The following is a 16722-nucleotide window of genomic DNA, read 5'->3' on the forward strand; positions in this document are numbered from 1 at the left end:
GGGACAGAGGACGGAGAGGCCCCTCTCGATGCTGATAGCGGTCGGGAGATACAAGCCGGTCCCGTACATGAAAAGATCCAGGAAGAGGAAGGGCCCGAACTGCACCCCCACGTTGAACTGCATCAGGTACTGAACCGTCTCAACGGCGATGCAGAGGAGGTAGCCAAAGTCGGCAGCGGCCAGGTTGACGATGTAGACAGTGAAGTGGTTCCTCCGGATGCGAAAGCCGAGGTACCACAGGACTATGCCGTTTCCCACCATCCCGCAGACGGCGCTGATGAGGCAGAAGCTCTCCATGAACTTGAGGACAGCGTACGATGCCTCTGTCTTTTCCACCGCCACGCTCTGATTAGTCCCATGAGCCTGGCTGGTTGCAGTTGGGAGGAAGATTGACGTAGCTGAAGTACTCATAAGTGATTTCAGACAGACCTGTAAGCAGAGAGGAGAGAGGTGGTAAGTCCAGTGTGACTTTCCCTCATGGTGACCTGGTGGTGTTTCTGGATTTGTTCCAGCTCTTTGTAGCCAAAGCTTGGTTTAGGGAGGGACTGCTGTGTTTGGCTTTAGAGCACAGATCTTTGAGGCATTGTTCAAAGCACTGTATCTAAGGCCAAATTCTATATGACATGTAGGAAACGCTCGATTGCCTTGTATTTCTCCCTTTTAAAAATTCGTTTCTTGAGGGTCCTTTTTGCAGTCAGTATTGGGAAACAAATATCTTAAAAAAGCAATTATAGTTTAGATGAATCATGACTGAAAAGTACCTCTTGTCTGAATAAAAGGAGAACCCAGTGTTAACAACTCTAGGATAACTGTCTTTGCTTCATGTAGCTAGGATTATGTGAGACAAATCTTGTGTGAAAGTTCTAGGCAATCAGCATACAATTTTAATCAGCATGAAAGCTGATTGAGTTTTGTCCTATGCATATGCCCAGAAAACATGGTAGAGAGTACTCAAAATAGCTGGTTTTTTTTTATGTTGATGACTGATTTCTATTTTAATAAAGTGTAGTTTAATATGGTTGGTTTGTTCTCTTGAGCCCTATGTACAGACAATAAACAATTCAGTCTGACAGAATCAGCCCTTAATAACTTCCTTCTCAGAGAGAAACTCTAAGAACCGTATGTGGGACAAAATGTCTGACCCTCACAGGATATTGGAATTATGACTCAAATAATTATTTCACCCCATTCCCTGAGGCAGTTCACCCTGCTTCTTCCCCCATGATACTGGGATCTGAATGAGAATCTTGGGGGGGGGGGGGGAGGTTGAAAAATAGAATTCACACCCTTTTTTTGTCTGATGAGGTCAAACACTGTGGCTCTTTTCCTCTCTCCCCACCAGCTATTAATTTTGACATGGCAAGGTAGAGAAGTGTCATGAAAGACAGCAGGAGATAAAATGAAGAGTGGAACAAGTCAAAATGGGGAGAGCTAGGAAGATGTGAATCACTGAGCAGTCTAACCAGCATGAATAGTCTGTTCTCTCTTTGTAAGATGCTGCAGCATACATGGAGACAGACTTCCATAAACAAGCGAAATGTGACAGGTTGAATCATTATTGTTTCATCTCAGCACCCCACACACATGTTCTTCAGTGCTACATGGACAGAGGCGAAGTAAATGCATGATGCAGGTGATTTCCTCGGCCAGCTGATCGCCTGGAGCGGTGGAGACAATCTTGCCGCATTAGTCCGTGGAAGGCATGGACGCCAGCAGTGCTTGGCTGGCAGTCCAGCTGGGACTGTTACACCTAGCTTTCACCATTAAAAATGCAAACATCTCATTTAACATTGCCTTTAAAGCTGCCATTTGAATTAATGGAGGTTTATGAGCACCTCCAACGGTAATGTATTTTATCCGAAGATATGTGTCTTAGGTAGGTGTGCAGTCACCTGCCTGTCTTTGCAGATACGTCGCAGAGTGCCAGCTTCAGCGAGAGGATTATTGTGTGGACAGCTGAAGATAACTGAGGTGAATTCCACCCTTAACTTCACCAGGGCTTGCAGGATGTGAAACCTTTAGGGTTGACTGAAACCAGGGAGCTTCTGGCACTGCATCATACTCTTTTATAGGAAGCTGGATGATTCTGTCCTCAGCTGTTATGGGACCTTGAGTGCTTCTAACATTAAGACCTTAGAGACTAATGGTCTCTAAAGAAAGAATTTTGGTACATACTGAAAGGGACTATGGAAAACAAAAAACCATCATCTCCTTCAGAATGCACAGAATCTCTGTTGTAGCCCAGTTTCACAACAGGAACATCTCAGAGCTCAAGCTCACCTTCTCTTTCCTTATCTGGGGAGAGCAGCATACTGCCTGACCAACTTCACTAGCAAGGCCACCTCTTCCCCGAACATTTCTAGCAAGCAAATTGAAAAGTTACAGCGTTATGACTTTGTTCACTTCCTTGCTACCTACTTTTGCAGTGGCAGCAAACTATCAGACCTTGATTCACAGTAGGAAGTAGCTGAAGCAGCCTCTAATTCTGTGAACCAAGTCTGCTGTGAGGAGAAAGGAAGACCCATTGGTTAAGTGGTTTCTTAACCTTTAGGATTCCCAATGCAGCACTATCTCTCTGCCACAAACTATCTGTGTAAACTGAAGCAAATTTCCAATTGATTTGAAGAGGACATGAACATTCAAGTGTCACTTAAGCTCTGCCTAAGCCCACTCCAGCCTTCTGAGCCGGTGCCCGTTTTAGGAAAGTGGCTGTTCTACCTCCCTGCTGGAGTCATCTCCAGAAGGTGATTGACCCCATCCTCCAGAATTGCATCTCTCTCCACTGGGCATTCAGGGAATGACAGGTGGTTAGCTGTCTAACTTAAACTCATCAAGCGTATTTCCTAATGTTAAATGACATGTCCCTGTGCCATTGATCATGTACAAGATATGTACAGATATGGCTGTAATGGACTCCCTGTGGACAAATGACAAAACATCAATAGTTTTGCCTTCTACTGTAATGGCAGTGAAGAAATCCTTCTCTGAATTCTGTAGACCGTGGAAAAGAATACCAAAAATGTCACTCACAGTTCTACTATATTTACTGTATGACCCTGGACAGACAGATTTCTTGTTGTCTCCAAGACGCATTCAAGACATGAGTCTACTTCCTTAATGAAACTAGTGAAAGTTTGCATCAAACAGAAGCAGGCTGAGTCTAGGTGGTCTTTTCTCCCTTGAGGTTAAACACCCGTCCTATGGTTTGCCTGCTGAGTACCACATAGTTCTTGTGGCAGATGTCAGTTTGAACAACCTTGACACCACAAAGACGTTTTAGACTATGGACAGAAACTTATGCTGTTGTATGTTCTTGGCTAACCTTAAGTGATCATCTAAGACCAAAACTGGTAATGCTAGGTTTCTGAATAATGACATCTTATGTTACAGAAGATGTATTTAGAGCAATTCAATAGCACTTGTTCACAGAAAAGGGTCCTCAGAATGAAGCTCTCCTTATCTTGAAAATGATCAAGACCAGTTCTTACCTAGAGTGAATTTCTAACCAGCAGGAGAAGAAAATGTTTGATTTCCTTTCCTCCATTTTTTTCTCCTCCCTTCCCCTCACCGTCTCTCCAAAAGCGTGACAGAAAGCATTAGACAGAATGCAATGGCAAAGATACCATCTAGGATTTCTTACCTTTTTGTGGGTTCCTTGGAATTTCAGTGACTGATTTGCAGCAGCTGGCTGGTACGGATCTGCTGGGTAAAATTGTCACCTGAATTCTGTGACATATGGTCCAGATAAAATCCTTGTGTCATAATGTAGTGCTGGGCTAGTTAGACACTGTTTAAAAAGCCACGGTCTTTTCAACGTGACATCCAACAGCCAGCCAATCGGTCTCTTGGGGAAATATCTAGCTTGTGTGTGGTCACTTACATTTGAATCACTTCCCTCTTTGTACAGAACCTGTCACTGTCTTGTCTCAGGAAATGGGTTTTTTACTACTTCTCCCTTCTTCAGCCAGTCTCACAATACAAAGAAAGCAAGAACCATCTGTACAAAATTATACCTTGCCTCTTGCACTGATGCTTTATTTCCTACCTGTGTCCCTGAGAGGCTCTAGTTTCACAGTCTGTGACAAGGATGCCTTACTGCTGCTCAGGATCACGTAGATTGAGAAATTGTCAGTCCTTTTCCATAACGCTTGCTGATGATTTCACAACCTCCCTCAGCCCAACTTCTTATTCCCCAAGGGCCTACTGGCCCTGCCAAACTGGCCTTAAGGCACCCATCACCACAGGGTGTCCTCTGACCCACAGCCTCTCCCGACACAAATTACCAGCCTACTTAGTCCCTACTGCTTGACACAACCTTTCCTGGAGGAGGGTCCACCCAAACTCCATAGCCTTACCATACCTCGGCAGCTACAACTGCACAACCTCTGCTTGTGCTGCCCTCAGTACACAATGCCTGCTTCTGAAGTCACGAGCTCTTCCAACTGCAACTTCACACCCCACAGTATTAGCCGCCACTTCACACTGTCTTTCAGCACAGTCCTTCACCGTACCTCAGGCATTTCCGATTTCATAAAATCCCTCAAGACACCCTCCACCCTTGTGCCTTCCATTTCCAGTTTCACAACTTCTCCCCAAAGAGTGCCTCAGCCCCATCTCGCCCACCACCAAATTCACACCTTTTCACCACCTCGTTTCTCTATCAAGACAGCCCCCTGTCAGCATTCACTACCCACCCACAACATCTCACTCATCTCACCATGCACAGTCCCTCCATGTGCATGAGCTACCACCAGGATGTCCAGATCCACATGCCAATGTAAGTGGAGGAAACACCTTTCTCCTTTCCTGGCAGTAAGCACATCCTTATAGAGAACTATTTTGCAACAGGAGATACCAGCAACTCTTGATTTGGGCTTGTGCATTAAGTCACTTCTGCTAGTCCATTTGGCTAGGGAAACAAAAAGAGATGAATATAACACTAGCCAAATTGCTGCCATGAGTGTCAGTGGGTACAGAAACTGGCAGATCTGGCCCAAATTATCTTAGCAGGCCAGATAGCCGATGGCTCATCCTTAGCTTCTTCTGTCATTTGTTGTTCCTCTTCCTTTCCCAATGATTGTACGACTGTTTTTACTTCCTTACCCAATACTCTGTTTCCTATAGTGACTACTGTTAACCCTTATTAATCTGGCCAGGACTCCAGGCTGCAGTGTAAGATGATATTTAAGTTAGAGGTCTATTTTCAACCAGAGCAGTATTTAACCTCCTCATTAATTTGGGGATTTCCATTTTCACTGCATGGATCACTGGCATTCTGTGTTGGGAGATGGTTACATTACCTTGGTTGTTATCGGGCCATTCTAAATTTCAAGAAATGTCAACAAAACAAAGTAGCGGGCAGCAGATGAAACTATTTATTGACACCTGTAAGTCAGAAGCCTAAAAATACACAGTAGACTTCAGAGGAGGGATGAGTTTGAGTTGAACTGATGCATGAACTGGCATATCTGTTTGCTTTATTGTGTTTTGTTTCATAGACTCACCTCTGGCTGTGGAAGTCTTAAGAAGGATGAGGCTTTTCTTGACAGAAAGATTGTATAGAATCATAGAATGGTTTGGGTAGGAGGGGACCTCATGTAGTCCAACCCCCCTTGCCATGGGCAGGGGCACATTCCACTAGATCACGTTGCTCAAAGCCCCATCCAACCTGACCTTGAACTCTTCTGTCATGGTTTAACCAGGACAACTTCCAGTGATGGGACATCCATAACTTCTCTGGGCAACATTTTCCAGTGTCTCACCACCCTCATCATAAAAAATTTCTTCCTTGTGTCCAATCTAAATCTACTCTTCAGCTTAAAACCATTGCCCCTTGTCCTGTCACTACAGGCCTTGTTGAAAAGCCTTTCTCTGTCTTTCTTATGAGCCCCCTTTATATATTGAAAGGCCACAAGAAGGTCTTGAGGAGCCTTCTCTTCTTCAGACTGAACTCTCTCAGCCTTTCTTCACAGGAGAAGTGTTCCAGCCCTCAGATTGTTTTCATGGCCCTCCTCTGGACCCACTCTAACAGGTCCCTGTCTGTCTTGTACCGAGGACCCCAGAGCTGGATGCAGTACTCCATGTGGGGTCTCACCGGAGCGGAGTAGAGGGGGAGAATCACCTCCCTCAACCTGCTGGTCACACTTCTTTTTATGGAGCCCGGGATATGATTGACTTTCTGGGCTGCAAGCGCACATTGCTGGCTCACGTTCAAATTTTCATCCACCAGTATCCCCAAATTCTTGTCTGCAGGGCTGCTCTCAATCCCTTCATCCTCAGTTTGTACTGATAGTGGGGATTGCCTCAACCCATGTGCATGACCTTGCGCTTGGCCTTGTTGAACTTCATGAGGTTCTTTCTCATGGGCCCACTCCTCAAGCCTGTCAAGGTCCCTCTGGGTGGCATCCCTTCCCTCAAGCGTATCAACCGCACCACTCAGCTTGGTGTCATCAGCAGACTTACAGAGGGTGCATTTGATCCCACTGCCCTATATCAATGATGAAGATACTAAATAGTATTGGTCCCAGTACAGACCCCTGAAGGACACCACTTGTTGCTGGTTTCTACTTGGACATTGAGCCATTGACTGTAACTCTTTGGACATGGCCTTTGTCTGCCCTAAGTAATTTTGTTCAAAATCTAGATGTCTATTTCAGAGCTAATCTCATCCTAAAATCAGGTCTGAGGGAGATCAGGTGAATCCATTTCTGAAGAGATTTATTTCTTTCCATAGGAAAGCCTGGAGTGACAAAGACTGAACTCAGCTGACTTCCACAGGCATAAAATAGCTGACTTCCTCCCTTGGTTTCCCCATTTGCAAAAGAAGGATTTCTTTTTCCTTTGTAATTAGCTGACCTTTGCTAAAATGTGCAAGTTCTTGCAAAAGGCTTTATTCACTGGGTTGCCGCTGATGACATTTTATGCAAAATAGGACTTGAAGAGTCATCAAGAGGTAACCCAGGCCATCTTCTGTCTCTGTGAAAACTTAACTTAATCAGAACCACTACTGAGAGAAGTGTGCCTAACTTGCCCTTTAAAATACTACTGTGAGAGGTAACTCTTTACCACCCCCAGAGTATGGCACCTCTGTCCTTATTACTAGAACTCTCTCTGATTTTTTTTTAAGGAAGATTTGTGTTTTATGTGTTTTCTTTTTGGAATACCCAAAGATGTGAAGTACTGTTTTATTACACACAATGCTATAAAGCCATAGCAGTGGATCTCATGGGCCTCTACACTTGGGAAAACCATAATGCGTGGCTTAAGGAAGGACTCTGGAAAGGGTTAACCGGACTAGGTCACATCACATGCTTGTCCAGTTTAATGTTCTGCTAATCCACTGGCTGTTATTTCTACTGGAGGAATCCTGAAATGCCTTCATAATACCATTATCACTGACTGACAGCTATTTCTTTAATTTATGTTTGCCTAAACTTTTCAGTCAGGACAGAATTAATTCCTCCTCCTTTGCCCTTCCTTTCATGCCTTCCCTTCATTAAGCCTCCACGCCTCGCTCCTCCAGCCCCAAGAGCCCTTGAGGTGGGAGATTTCCTTGGAGAGGGTTAAAGAGTGCTACTTAAACAGTTTTCTTCTCAGCCTTCTTTCTGCTGCTGGGCTCTGAATGCATCACACGATCCAGACAGCCCATCAAAGCAGTTCTCACATAGGCAGAAAATACCAAGATACACTTGTGATACAAGAAAGCAAGAAATTAAATCAGATGGGATTATACAGTAAAAGGCACTTCCTAAGCAAGTGTTAGAAGCTTTCCAGAAGCTGTTCTGTGTTCTTTAAAGCCTGTGTGCTCTAACACATTCCTACCAGGGAAGGCAGGTGTTGAGGAGATAAAATCATACAGCCCTTACACAAAAAATTAGATCTCCAAACACAGAGGAGGTAAGTTCTCCGGGTTCTCTGGATTCTTTCTTTTCTTTTTAAATTTCTTTTCTTCTCTTCTTTTCCTGATTTCCTTTCCCCCTTTGTTTCCCTTCTTCTTGAACAAATGTGAAAATACAGAAAGAAATTTCCATAAAATTCATCAACTGTCTATGGCTATCTTTGGCTGGAACCATGTACAAAGCTAGTTCTGTAGTCCCAGATTAGGTTATTTTGTTATTTTGTTTCCCATTAACCACCTGAGATTTTAGGGAAGAATGCTTGCAATAAGGAGATGGTGCAATTTCTCATCCTTTTTGAAATATTAGCAGTCCACATTGTATTTATTTTATTTTGCAGTTGATTGCATTATATCATGTACCTCTAGTCTCTCCCTGAAAAGATATTTTTAGGGGTAAGACATGTGGGAATCCTCTACTGAATTAGTCGTTCTAGCCATCCTCTCGGAGTCAACAGAAAGAAATAGGCACCTCCAGCATGTAATTAATCACATCTTTCAGTAGGCACCTGAGGCTGGTCATGAATTGCCCTGCAAAGGCAGAAGAAAGAATGTATGTGACTGGCTCAGATATAGGTGCCTACATGACATAAGTCAATGAGATGGAATGAGGGAGATGAATATATTGTAAAATGCAATTTGGTGGTGGTGACAGGGACCTTACCAAGAAGGACACACAGTAAAGCTGTCTGTTGTGGATGGGTCGTATCTTTACAATCCTTTCAAAAATATACACCTTGTTTTAGCTTAGAAGTTTCCCATCTGCTGTTATTCAGCAATATAGTTTTCCTTGATCATTTCTCTCTTGGTCACTCCTTTCTGAACCACTGATTGCCTAAACATGACACCGAGACTGGTGGGGTTTGCTTCCAGTTCTGCTCTGGCCTGGATAGAGCCCAGCAATTTCTCTCCCACTGGCTACTGCACAGCCATAAATATGTCCCCATTTTTGTCCTTCTGTTTTTGGTAGAAAACTATGTCAGTGCTAAGTGAAAAGAGGAGGAATGGAAAGGATCACAACTCGGTAAGACTAGGTAGAAATCGATATCACATTCTTCTTATTGATCTTTTTTTCTTGGAGATATATCAGAACAGGAATTATCCATGTAAATTTTACCCCCCTTCTTGAATATCTTTTACCCACTGTTAGTGCAGCCTTAAGCACAGAAAAAGTCCCTGACTTTCCCAACTTCCTCTCTAGGCTTTACTTTGTGTGTTTGAGAGCAATTTTGGTTTTTCTCCATTTCAGTGTTTCCTGTGGATGCCTGATCAGTTTTTGCCTGCACAAGAGTTTCTGATTTTGCTGTAATTTTAAATAGGTGCTAGATAATTTGCATTAACTGAATCATTCCACAGATCTGCTCAGATCACCTGCACAAACAGGGAGAACTGCTTGTGCTTTCATTGGGCAGGACTTGCAATGACAATTTTTTACAGCAGTTGACTGGGAATGTTTTCATACCAGGATGAATCCCATACAGCTGATAGTCGGTTTTGAGGTGCCTTTTTTTGGTTAAACTCTGTAAAGAGTTCAATCTGGTGGTTTCCAGGCTTTTTTGACCAAAGCAGCTCTGATATCTGGGTGCATAACAGCCACCTGGTAATGCTAAGGACTAAGTCTTTTTAAAGATGTAGATTATTTATTTACTAGTGACATGTAGTGCTCCAGGGGCTATAGCTGGAACAGGCCAAACCAAAGAAGCCCCACATTCACACTGGAATGTGATCATGTCTGAAAAGAGAAACTGTAGAGGTATAAATGCCTAGAGATACGGAGTTCAGCCGTAGCACAAAAAAAAAAAAAAAAAAAGGGGGGGGGGGGGGGGCATTATGGAAAGCTCCGAGCTACTTTCAGGGGACAAAAAGGATTATTCTCTGAAGTTAACTCAACCCTGGTGATGTTAATTTACTTAGGCTCCCCTTAGTCTATGGAGAAAGAAAGGGTTCTGTAAAGGACCTTAATTTAGCTGTTCTTCTTATAGAGAGACCACCAGCTAGACTGGCTTCACTAAACAGAAATTCACTCTTGAGAATATCCTGCAGAGTGTATCACAAATCAGTATAAAGCAAAATTCGTACGATGCTGTGACAGAAGATCTGAAAAGATCCTTTCATTCTTCCTTCCTCTCAAAGGAACATTGCTGAGATTTAGAACAAGCTAAATACTAGAGTAAGTCATATGTGAAATTGTTTGCTGTTCTCACCCTGATAAATAACTTCCCCAGAACTCATTGTTCAGCCCATGAAGCTGAGAATTTATGTTTCAAAATGTATATACAGAGGAGATTTTTTACCTCTGTGGGTGGTTTCATTTCCTCTCTGAACAATTCAAAGATAATTTTTACTTATAAAATAAATTGGCATTCCAAGGAATACTTCTAGGTGTTCTTAAAGGCACTGTTTTCACAAAGATTGTTATCGGGGACTTGGTCTACACTGAGGGAAAACATGCTTTTAAACATCTGTAGCCCCTGTAGTGCTCGAGGTGAACACTCTAGCCTTGTCCTTAGCACACCAGCCTTCAAAATCCTGGAGGACCAGGACAGAGGAACATATCACAGAATGCACCTGTCTCAATGTGGTAACAGGTAGGGCTGAAGTCTCATGAAAGGAGAATTAAACACATGGGGGGGAAGAAAAAATAAACAACAAAAAACACACTTCATATACTAATCCTATATATTTCTTAGTGTGTATGCACTTCTGATAAAGAATTCATTTTTAATAATGAAAAAACCTGATGAATCATTTGTCTGTCTTTATTTTTCCATGTGCCTAGGCTGTACATTGCATATTGCTGCCCAACTGATCAACATGGAGAATGCAAGCAGTGTGAAGGAATTCATTCTTCTGGGCCTCTCAGAGGATCAAGGGGTGCAGAAAACATGTTTTGTGATGTTTCTGTTGTTCTATGTAATTATTGTGGCAGGAAATCTGCTCATTATTATCACTGTAATTAGCAGTCAGCGTCTGAACTCCCCCATGTATTTCTTCCTCTGCTACCTGTCCTTTGTAGATATCTGTTACTCTTCTGTCACAGCTCCCAAAATGATTGCCGACTTCCTTGTTGAAAATAAAACCATCTCCTTTGTGGGTTGCATAGCACAGCTGTTTGGGGTACATTTCTTTGGCTGCACGGAGATCTTCCTCCTCATGGTGATGGCCTATGATCGCTATATTGCCATCTGCAGACCTCTCCACTACACCACCCTCATGACCAGGCGTGCGTGTGGCCGGTTGGTGATGGGCTCGTGGGTGGGAGGCTTTGTGCACTCCATAGCGCAGACTCTTCTCACCACTCAGCTCCCCTTCTGTGGCCCTAACACAATTGACCACTACTTCTGTGATGTCCACCCCCTACTACAACTGGCCTGTACCAACACCTATCCCGTGGGCATCGTTGTTGTTGCCAACAGCGGAATGATAACTCTGGGCTGTTTCGTCATCCTGGTCACGTCCTACGTTGTCATCCTGGTTTCCTTGAAAAGTCAAACAGCCGAAGGGCGGCACAAGGCCCTCTCCACCTGTGGGTCCCACATCACTGTGGTGATTCTGTTCTTCGGGCCATGCACGTTCACCTACATTCGTCCGTCCAGCACTCTGACGGAGGACAAGAGCGTGGCAGTGTTTTATACTGTCATCACGCCCATGCTGAACCCACTCATCTACACGCTAAGAAATGAGGAGGTGAAGAGTGCCATGAGAAAACTGTGGAGTAGAAAATTGGGAAGTGAAAAAGGAAAGGTGTAGAACTGTGGTAACATTTCCAAAGGACTGGAGAAAATCAAGCATCTATCACTATAATTTCTTTTGTGAAAATTCCCCCAAAACTGCCTTTCAAAGAAAAGCTTGCTGTTAGCTCCTTTTGTAGTTAGGAAGACACTGAAGGTTCATCTTCTGATTTGAAAGACATTGTGAACTCTGTGACAAGAAACACCAAAGTTTAAATAAATACTATCAAAAATACTGAAAATGTTGTCCGGGTAGATCTTCCTGTTACTCAGGTATAAACTTTCAGATGAACTCCATCTGCTCTGTAATCCATTCAGCTGGGAAAGAGAGGACTATGGTCACCTGCTGCTGGAAAGAGAGGCCCCTTTCTGCTTGCAGTAAATGCCTTTTTATGAGACCCACATTGTGGTATCTTGAATCTATGGGTTAGCAATTAAAAACCTGATATTAGGTGCTAGCTGGGTCACTTGCTGACGCAGGTAACAGGAGGGGAAGCTTCTCCCCTTCCCCTGCTGGTGCAACAAATCCTTTCTGCAGTGTTCAAAGCCAGGTTGGACGGGGCTTTGAGCAACCTGATCTAGTGAAAGATGTCCCTGCCTGTGGCAGGGGCGTTTGGACTAGATGATCTTCAAAGGTCCCCTCCAACCCAAACTGTTCTATAATTCTACTTCACCTGTCACTGATGCTATCCTTCCAACCATCCTCTCCATCCTTCAGCTCTGACTCAGGTTTTTTATTTTGATGTTGAGACTAACACAGAATCATAGATCTAGTGAAAGACACCTTGCAGACTGTAAAAAATGGAGTATTCACCAAAGAAGGCATTTGGAGGCACAATTTCATGTGTCAATGGAAAAAAAAAAAGTTTAGGAACTATTCCAGTATGCAAGACAACTCCTAGCCCAACAGAACACATTTACACACCCACACAAGGGAAGAAGCGTGTTTTCCATGGGAACAGCTGGTACACCTACTATTGCAGGAGGAAAGAGAAGAAACATGAGGATGAAAGACCAAACCAGTTCAGTGCCAGTCAAAGCTGTCACAGGGTGATAAGCTATAGCAGCTCTGGGTCTTTACCTGAGGAGCTACAATAAGAGACCCTAGCCCCTACCTTGCCAGCAGAAAACCACCAAATCAGCTGAGCGAGGAAGGAAAAGACCTGCTTGGTGCCATCCAAAAGTAACTGAAGCACTTTTATTTCTTCACTTACATTCCCTATAAACACCTGCACCTGTGTTAAACCTTAACATAACTTAAGTAGGAGTCAAGGTTACAAGGTGTTCCCAGCCCAAGCTAGGGCTTATAACTTTATATATATGCAAAATTATATATATAAATATATATTAAAAACAGATTTTTAAAGAATGTTTTTGGGGTGAACACCAGGGTTTTTTTCTGGAGGTCTCACTTCTGGGTGCGGCTGGGCAAACATGCGATCATAGATTGTGGAAGGCGTCACTGAAAACAACATTAGGCTCCTCTACACTTCGGAGAGAATTCTTATAAGAACTTAATACTTGGGCTAAAGAGTTGCTTCTGTGTTTTGCATTGTCTCACTAAAAATACCTGGTGTGCAGTGAGGACTAACCACAAACCTTTTTAAATTTTTGAGGTAATTTCCTGGTTTACTTCTTGTTTCAAATTTGTGTAGCGGATGTTGGTAACAGTCTATAGCACAGTTGTGATACTTTTTTGTGCTGTCAACATGCAATGGTGAGAACAAGTTAATAAGATATGAATGCATATGAGAAATATTAGCTTAAGACAGAAAGCAGAATTTGTATAAATGTCCTGTGTAAAAGACATCTTTACTTCAGGAATATTTGATTGCAAAGATAAGGTGAATATAAATCTTGCGAATGGCTAGGTGTCATGTTTATTTGAACCAGAAATGCTTCCAGAAGAAATACATGTCCAATAGTAAATAAAGTCTATTTATCTGGACAGCTAATGCTGTCTAAAGCCAGCCAGCAAACGAACAAGTAAGCAAGCAAACCCCTGTGCAATGTAACAGTCTAGATGACCACACCAACATCACTCTCCAGAGACTACCCTAACAGATATCCAAAGTACAATTTTTAGCTCCTTGTCTACTGATGACTTCTGACAAAACCTCGTATGCCTCTGGGATCTCATTACTCCTGATAGTCTTGTGCTTCTGCTGTGTGATTTACTTTAAATATTTCTGCTACAATTTCCCCATCTTGTGAGAGATAATTGTTCTTGTAGGTGCTCTTGGAAGTTGTTTTTGTGCAGAATGAGAAATGCAGATGGAGAGTCGGGCTGTTCTTTTCAGCCACCGTAGGTTTCAGAATTGGCAGAGAGATGGATTGCTTTCACAACATCTAAGCAGCAACTTGCAGCTAAGACGTTCTGATGAAACCACGTAAAGTGGTGAGAGGAGCAATAGCAGGTGAACTCTTGGAGACTAGCAAATATGAACGGTGTAAGTTTTCTGATATTGTTCCTTTGTTTTGCTCAAGCGCCACTGAAATCTTACCTTTGAAAATAGGCATTTCTGCCGAGTGACTTTTGTGAGGTCCATTTTATGAATTAGAAAAAATTCAATTACAGATTTTTCAGCCTTTGTTCTAGTTGTTGTCTTATTTGCCTTTTTTCCCCAGTTATATGCCGTTTCCAGAAAGACCTGTCAAAAGGATGCTGTCAGTGTTACAGAGAGGATTCAGGAGCCGATGACGGCACTGCCTGTGTGCTCGGTCTTACACTGTCTGAGCCGTACGTGTCAGGCAGCAATGGTCACGACACACACACTTTGGTCTGTCCCACCGTGCTTTCTCTCTGCTCGTGGAGGGGCACGGAGGCAGCGATGGAGACACTGAAGAGCCTTTCCTCTGCTGCCCAAGGTGGGGAGTAGCCAGGAGTTGAGGCAGAGAGCTCAGGAGAAAGAACTGAGTGTCCCGTGATTGTCAGGTAGAATTCAGACCCCAAAGGGCTTGCTGATACCATAGACAAGGTTATTACACATTTGCCACCTCTATCTCCATGTATAAATTGAACACTAGTGATACCTGTGTACTGTATGGGAATGCCGCAAAGGTGAAATCATGGGTGTTTCTGAGAAAAGGAGGGTCACCAGTGGTGCATTCATTACCCCGGTGTCACTACAGGTGTATTTATGAGGTGTTCCACACTAAGTCCAGGACCTGGGTGAGGTATATAAACCCCTGCTAATGCACTGTTAATGCAAGTTAGCTCCAGATTAGTTCATTCATGTACTGTAACACTGGCCAGCTCTTTCTGTGACTGAACTTATTCAGGTCTATCACAGTCAGAGAGATAATAAGGAGTAGTTCTGTTGCAATCCTTTAGAGGACTGAAGAGGAGTGTACAATCACTGCTTACGCAAGGACCTTCCTCAGGCCATGTTCAAAATGTTGGGACTTGAATTATAGCTGCACTGTCTCTTTCGGTCAACTTTTATTTCCAAACTAACATAGGGTAAAAGTGGGTCTTGAGGGGACCTGGTAATTAGTCTTCTTTTTTAAAAGAGGCAAAGGTGAGAACTAGGAACCTTGAGAGTATTATTTCTACCACCCTCCTCAAATAAATAATCTGAGCTTGTTATTATAGATGTCAATAATACATTCCGATTTGGATATCACCTGTTATTCCTTGAGGGAAGCATTGACTTTAAATGGAAACTGTCCCAAAAAGACAGCAAAGGACATATGCTTAATATTTAACATACCAGTGGTCAGTAGGTATGTGTACTGATAATGTCCCATGTCTAATGCCATAGCTCGTGTCTCTTTTCTGTGCTTCAGGTCCTGTCTACATGATGTCTATGGAGAACAAAAACAATGTGACGGAGTTCATCCTCCATGGACTGACACAAGATAAGACAGTAGCGAAAGTGTGCTTCTCATTATTCTTAGTCTTCTATGCTGCTATAATTCTTGGAAACCTGTTTATCCTCATTACTATAAAGACAAGTGAACAGCTGAACTCTCCCATGTACTTCTTCCTGAGCTACTTGTCTGTTGTAGACATCAGTTACTCTACTGTCACAGCTCCCAAACTCATTTATGACCTTCTTGTTGAGAAGAAGACCATCTCTTTTGTGGGCTGCATAGCTCAAGTATTTGCAGGCCATTTCTTTGGGTGCACTGAGATCTTCCTTCTCACAGTGATGGCCTATGATCGTTGCGTTGCTATATGCAAGCCGCTTCATTACAGGAGTACTGTTAACAAGCATGTCTGTGGCTGGCTGGTGGCAGCTTCTTGGGTGGGAGGCTTTGTACACTCGGTGGTGCAGACTCTGTTGACAATTCAGCTGCCGTTTTGTGGGCCCAATGAGATCGACCACTATTTCTGTGATGTTCACCCTTTACTGAAGCTGGCCTGCACTGACACCTACATCATTGGTGTCAGTGTGGCTGCCAATAGTGGTGTGATTTCCCTGAGCTGTTTTGTTGTTCTTGTTGTGTCCTATGCTGTTATCTTGGTTTCTTTGAGGACACGCTCTTCTGAAGGGCGTCTCAAAGCACTCTATACATCTACTTCCCACATCACTGTTGTAGTTCTGTTCTTTGGGCCATGCATTTTCATCTATATGCGCCCTTCCACCACCTTCTCAGCAGACAAGATGGTCTCTGTGTTCTACACTATTGTCACGCCTATGCTTAATCCCTTGATCTACACCCTCCGAAATGAAGAGGTGAAAAATGCCATGAAAAAGTTGTGGAGCAGAAAAGTGAAGAGGAGTGAGAAATGAAACAACACAGGGCATGTTTGTAAGATGACGTGAGCTTGAGAAACCATCAGGAGGGAAAGACAAGCATTCAGGAGAGACTTTGCAGTAATGTTGCTCTGTTTTTAGCACAGCTGTTCAGAATAGGGCTGACACTAACTTCGTGGTTTTATGTAACTTGTCGTCTTTGGAAACTGTCAATTAAAAGGATGTGAGGTTGTTGTCAGCTACCAAACCGGAGCACTGGGGGTGGTATTGTGGGATGTACCTTCAGGCACCTCATAGCTGTATCTTGGTGACATAGAGAGTGAGATTGAGTGCACCCTCAGCAAGTTTGCTGATGACACCAAGTTGTGTGGTGCGGTCAACACGCTGGAGGGAA

General features: G+C 43.3%; 3 protein-coding genes across 3 annotated transcripts in view; 2 read left to right on the plus strand and 1 right to left on the minus strand.

The window, feature by feature from the left end:
* LOC104833309 (mas-related G-protein coupled receptor member X1-like) overlaps window positions 1-3749 on the minus strand; it is a 4291-nt gene extending 542 nt beyond the window's left edge. Inside the window, exons 1-2 of the mRNA XM_010569895.1 lie at window positions 3641-3749; window positions 53-429 (exon numbers count right to left, since the gene is read on the minus strand). Of these exons, the coding sequence (XP_010568197.1) occupies window positions 53-411 (359 nt within the window). The 5' untranslated portion in view covers window positions 412-429; window positions 3641-3749. The remainder of the gene's footprint in view (window positions 1-52; window positions 430-3640) is intronic.
* A 6959-nt stretch (window positions 3750-10708) lies between these two features.
* LOC104833310 (olfactory receptor 4S2-like) lies at window positions 10709-11644 on the plus strand. Its single transcript, XM_010569896.1, has one exon. It carries the CDS (start codon window positions 10709-10711, stop codon window positions 11642-11644), a length of 936 nt encoding a protein of 311 aa, XP_010568198.1.
* A 3784-nt stretch (window positions 11645-15428) lies between these two features.
* Window positions 15429-16364, plus strand: LOC104833311 (olfactory receptor 4S2-like). The gene has a single exon (XM_010569897.1). The coding sequence runs from the start codon at window positions 15429-15431 to the stop codon at window positions 16362-16364; it is 936 nt and encodes a 311-aa protein (XP_010568199.1).
* Window positions 16365-16722: the final 358 nt, after the last annotated feature.

The sequence above is a fragment of the Haliaeetus leucocephalus genome, unplaced genomic scaffold (assembly GCF_000737465.1).
Source record: "Haliaeetus leucocephalus isolate CR32 unplaced genomic scaffold, Haliaeetus_leucocephalus-4.0 Scaffold279, whole genome shotgun sequence".
NCBI lineage: Eukaryota > Metazoa > Chordata > Aves > Accipitriformes > Accipitridae > Haliaeetus > Haliaeetus leucocephalus.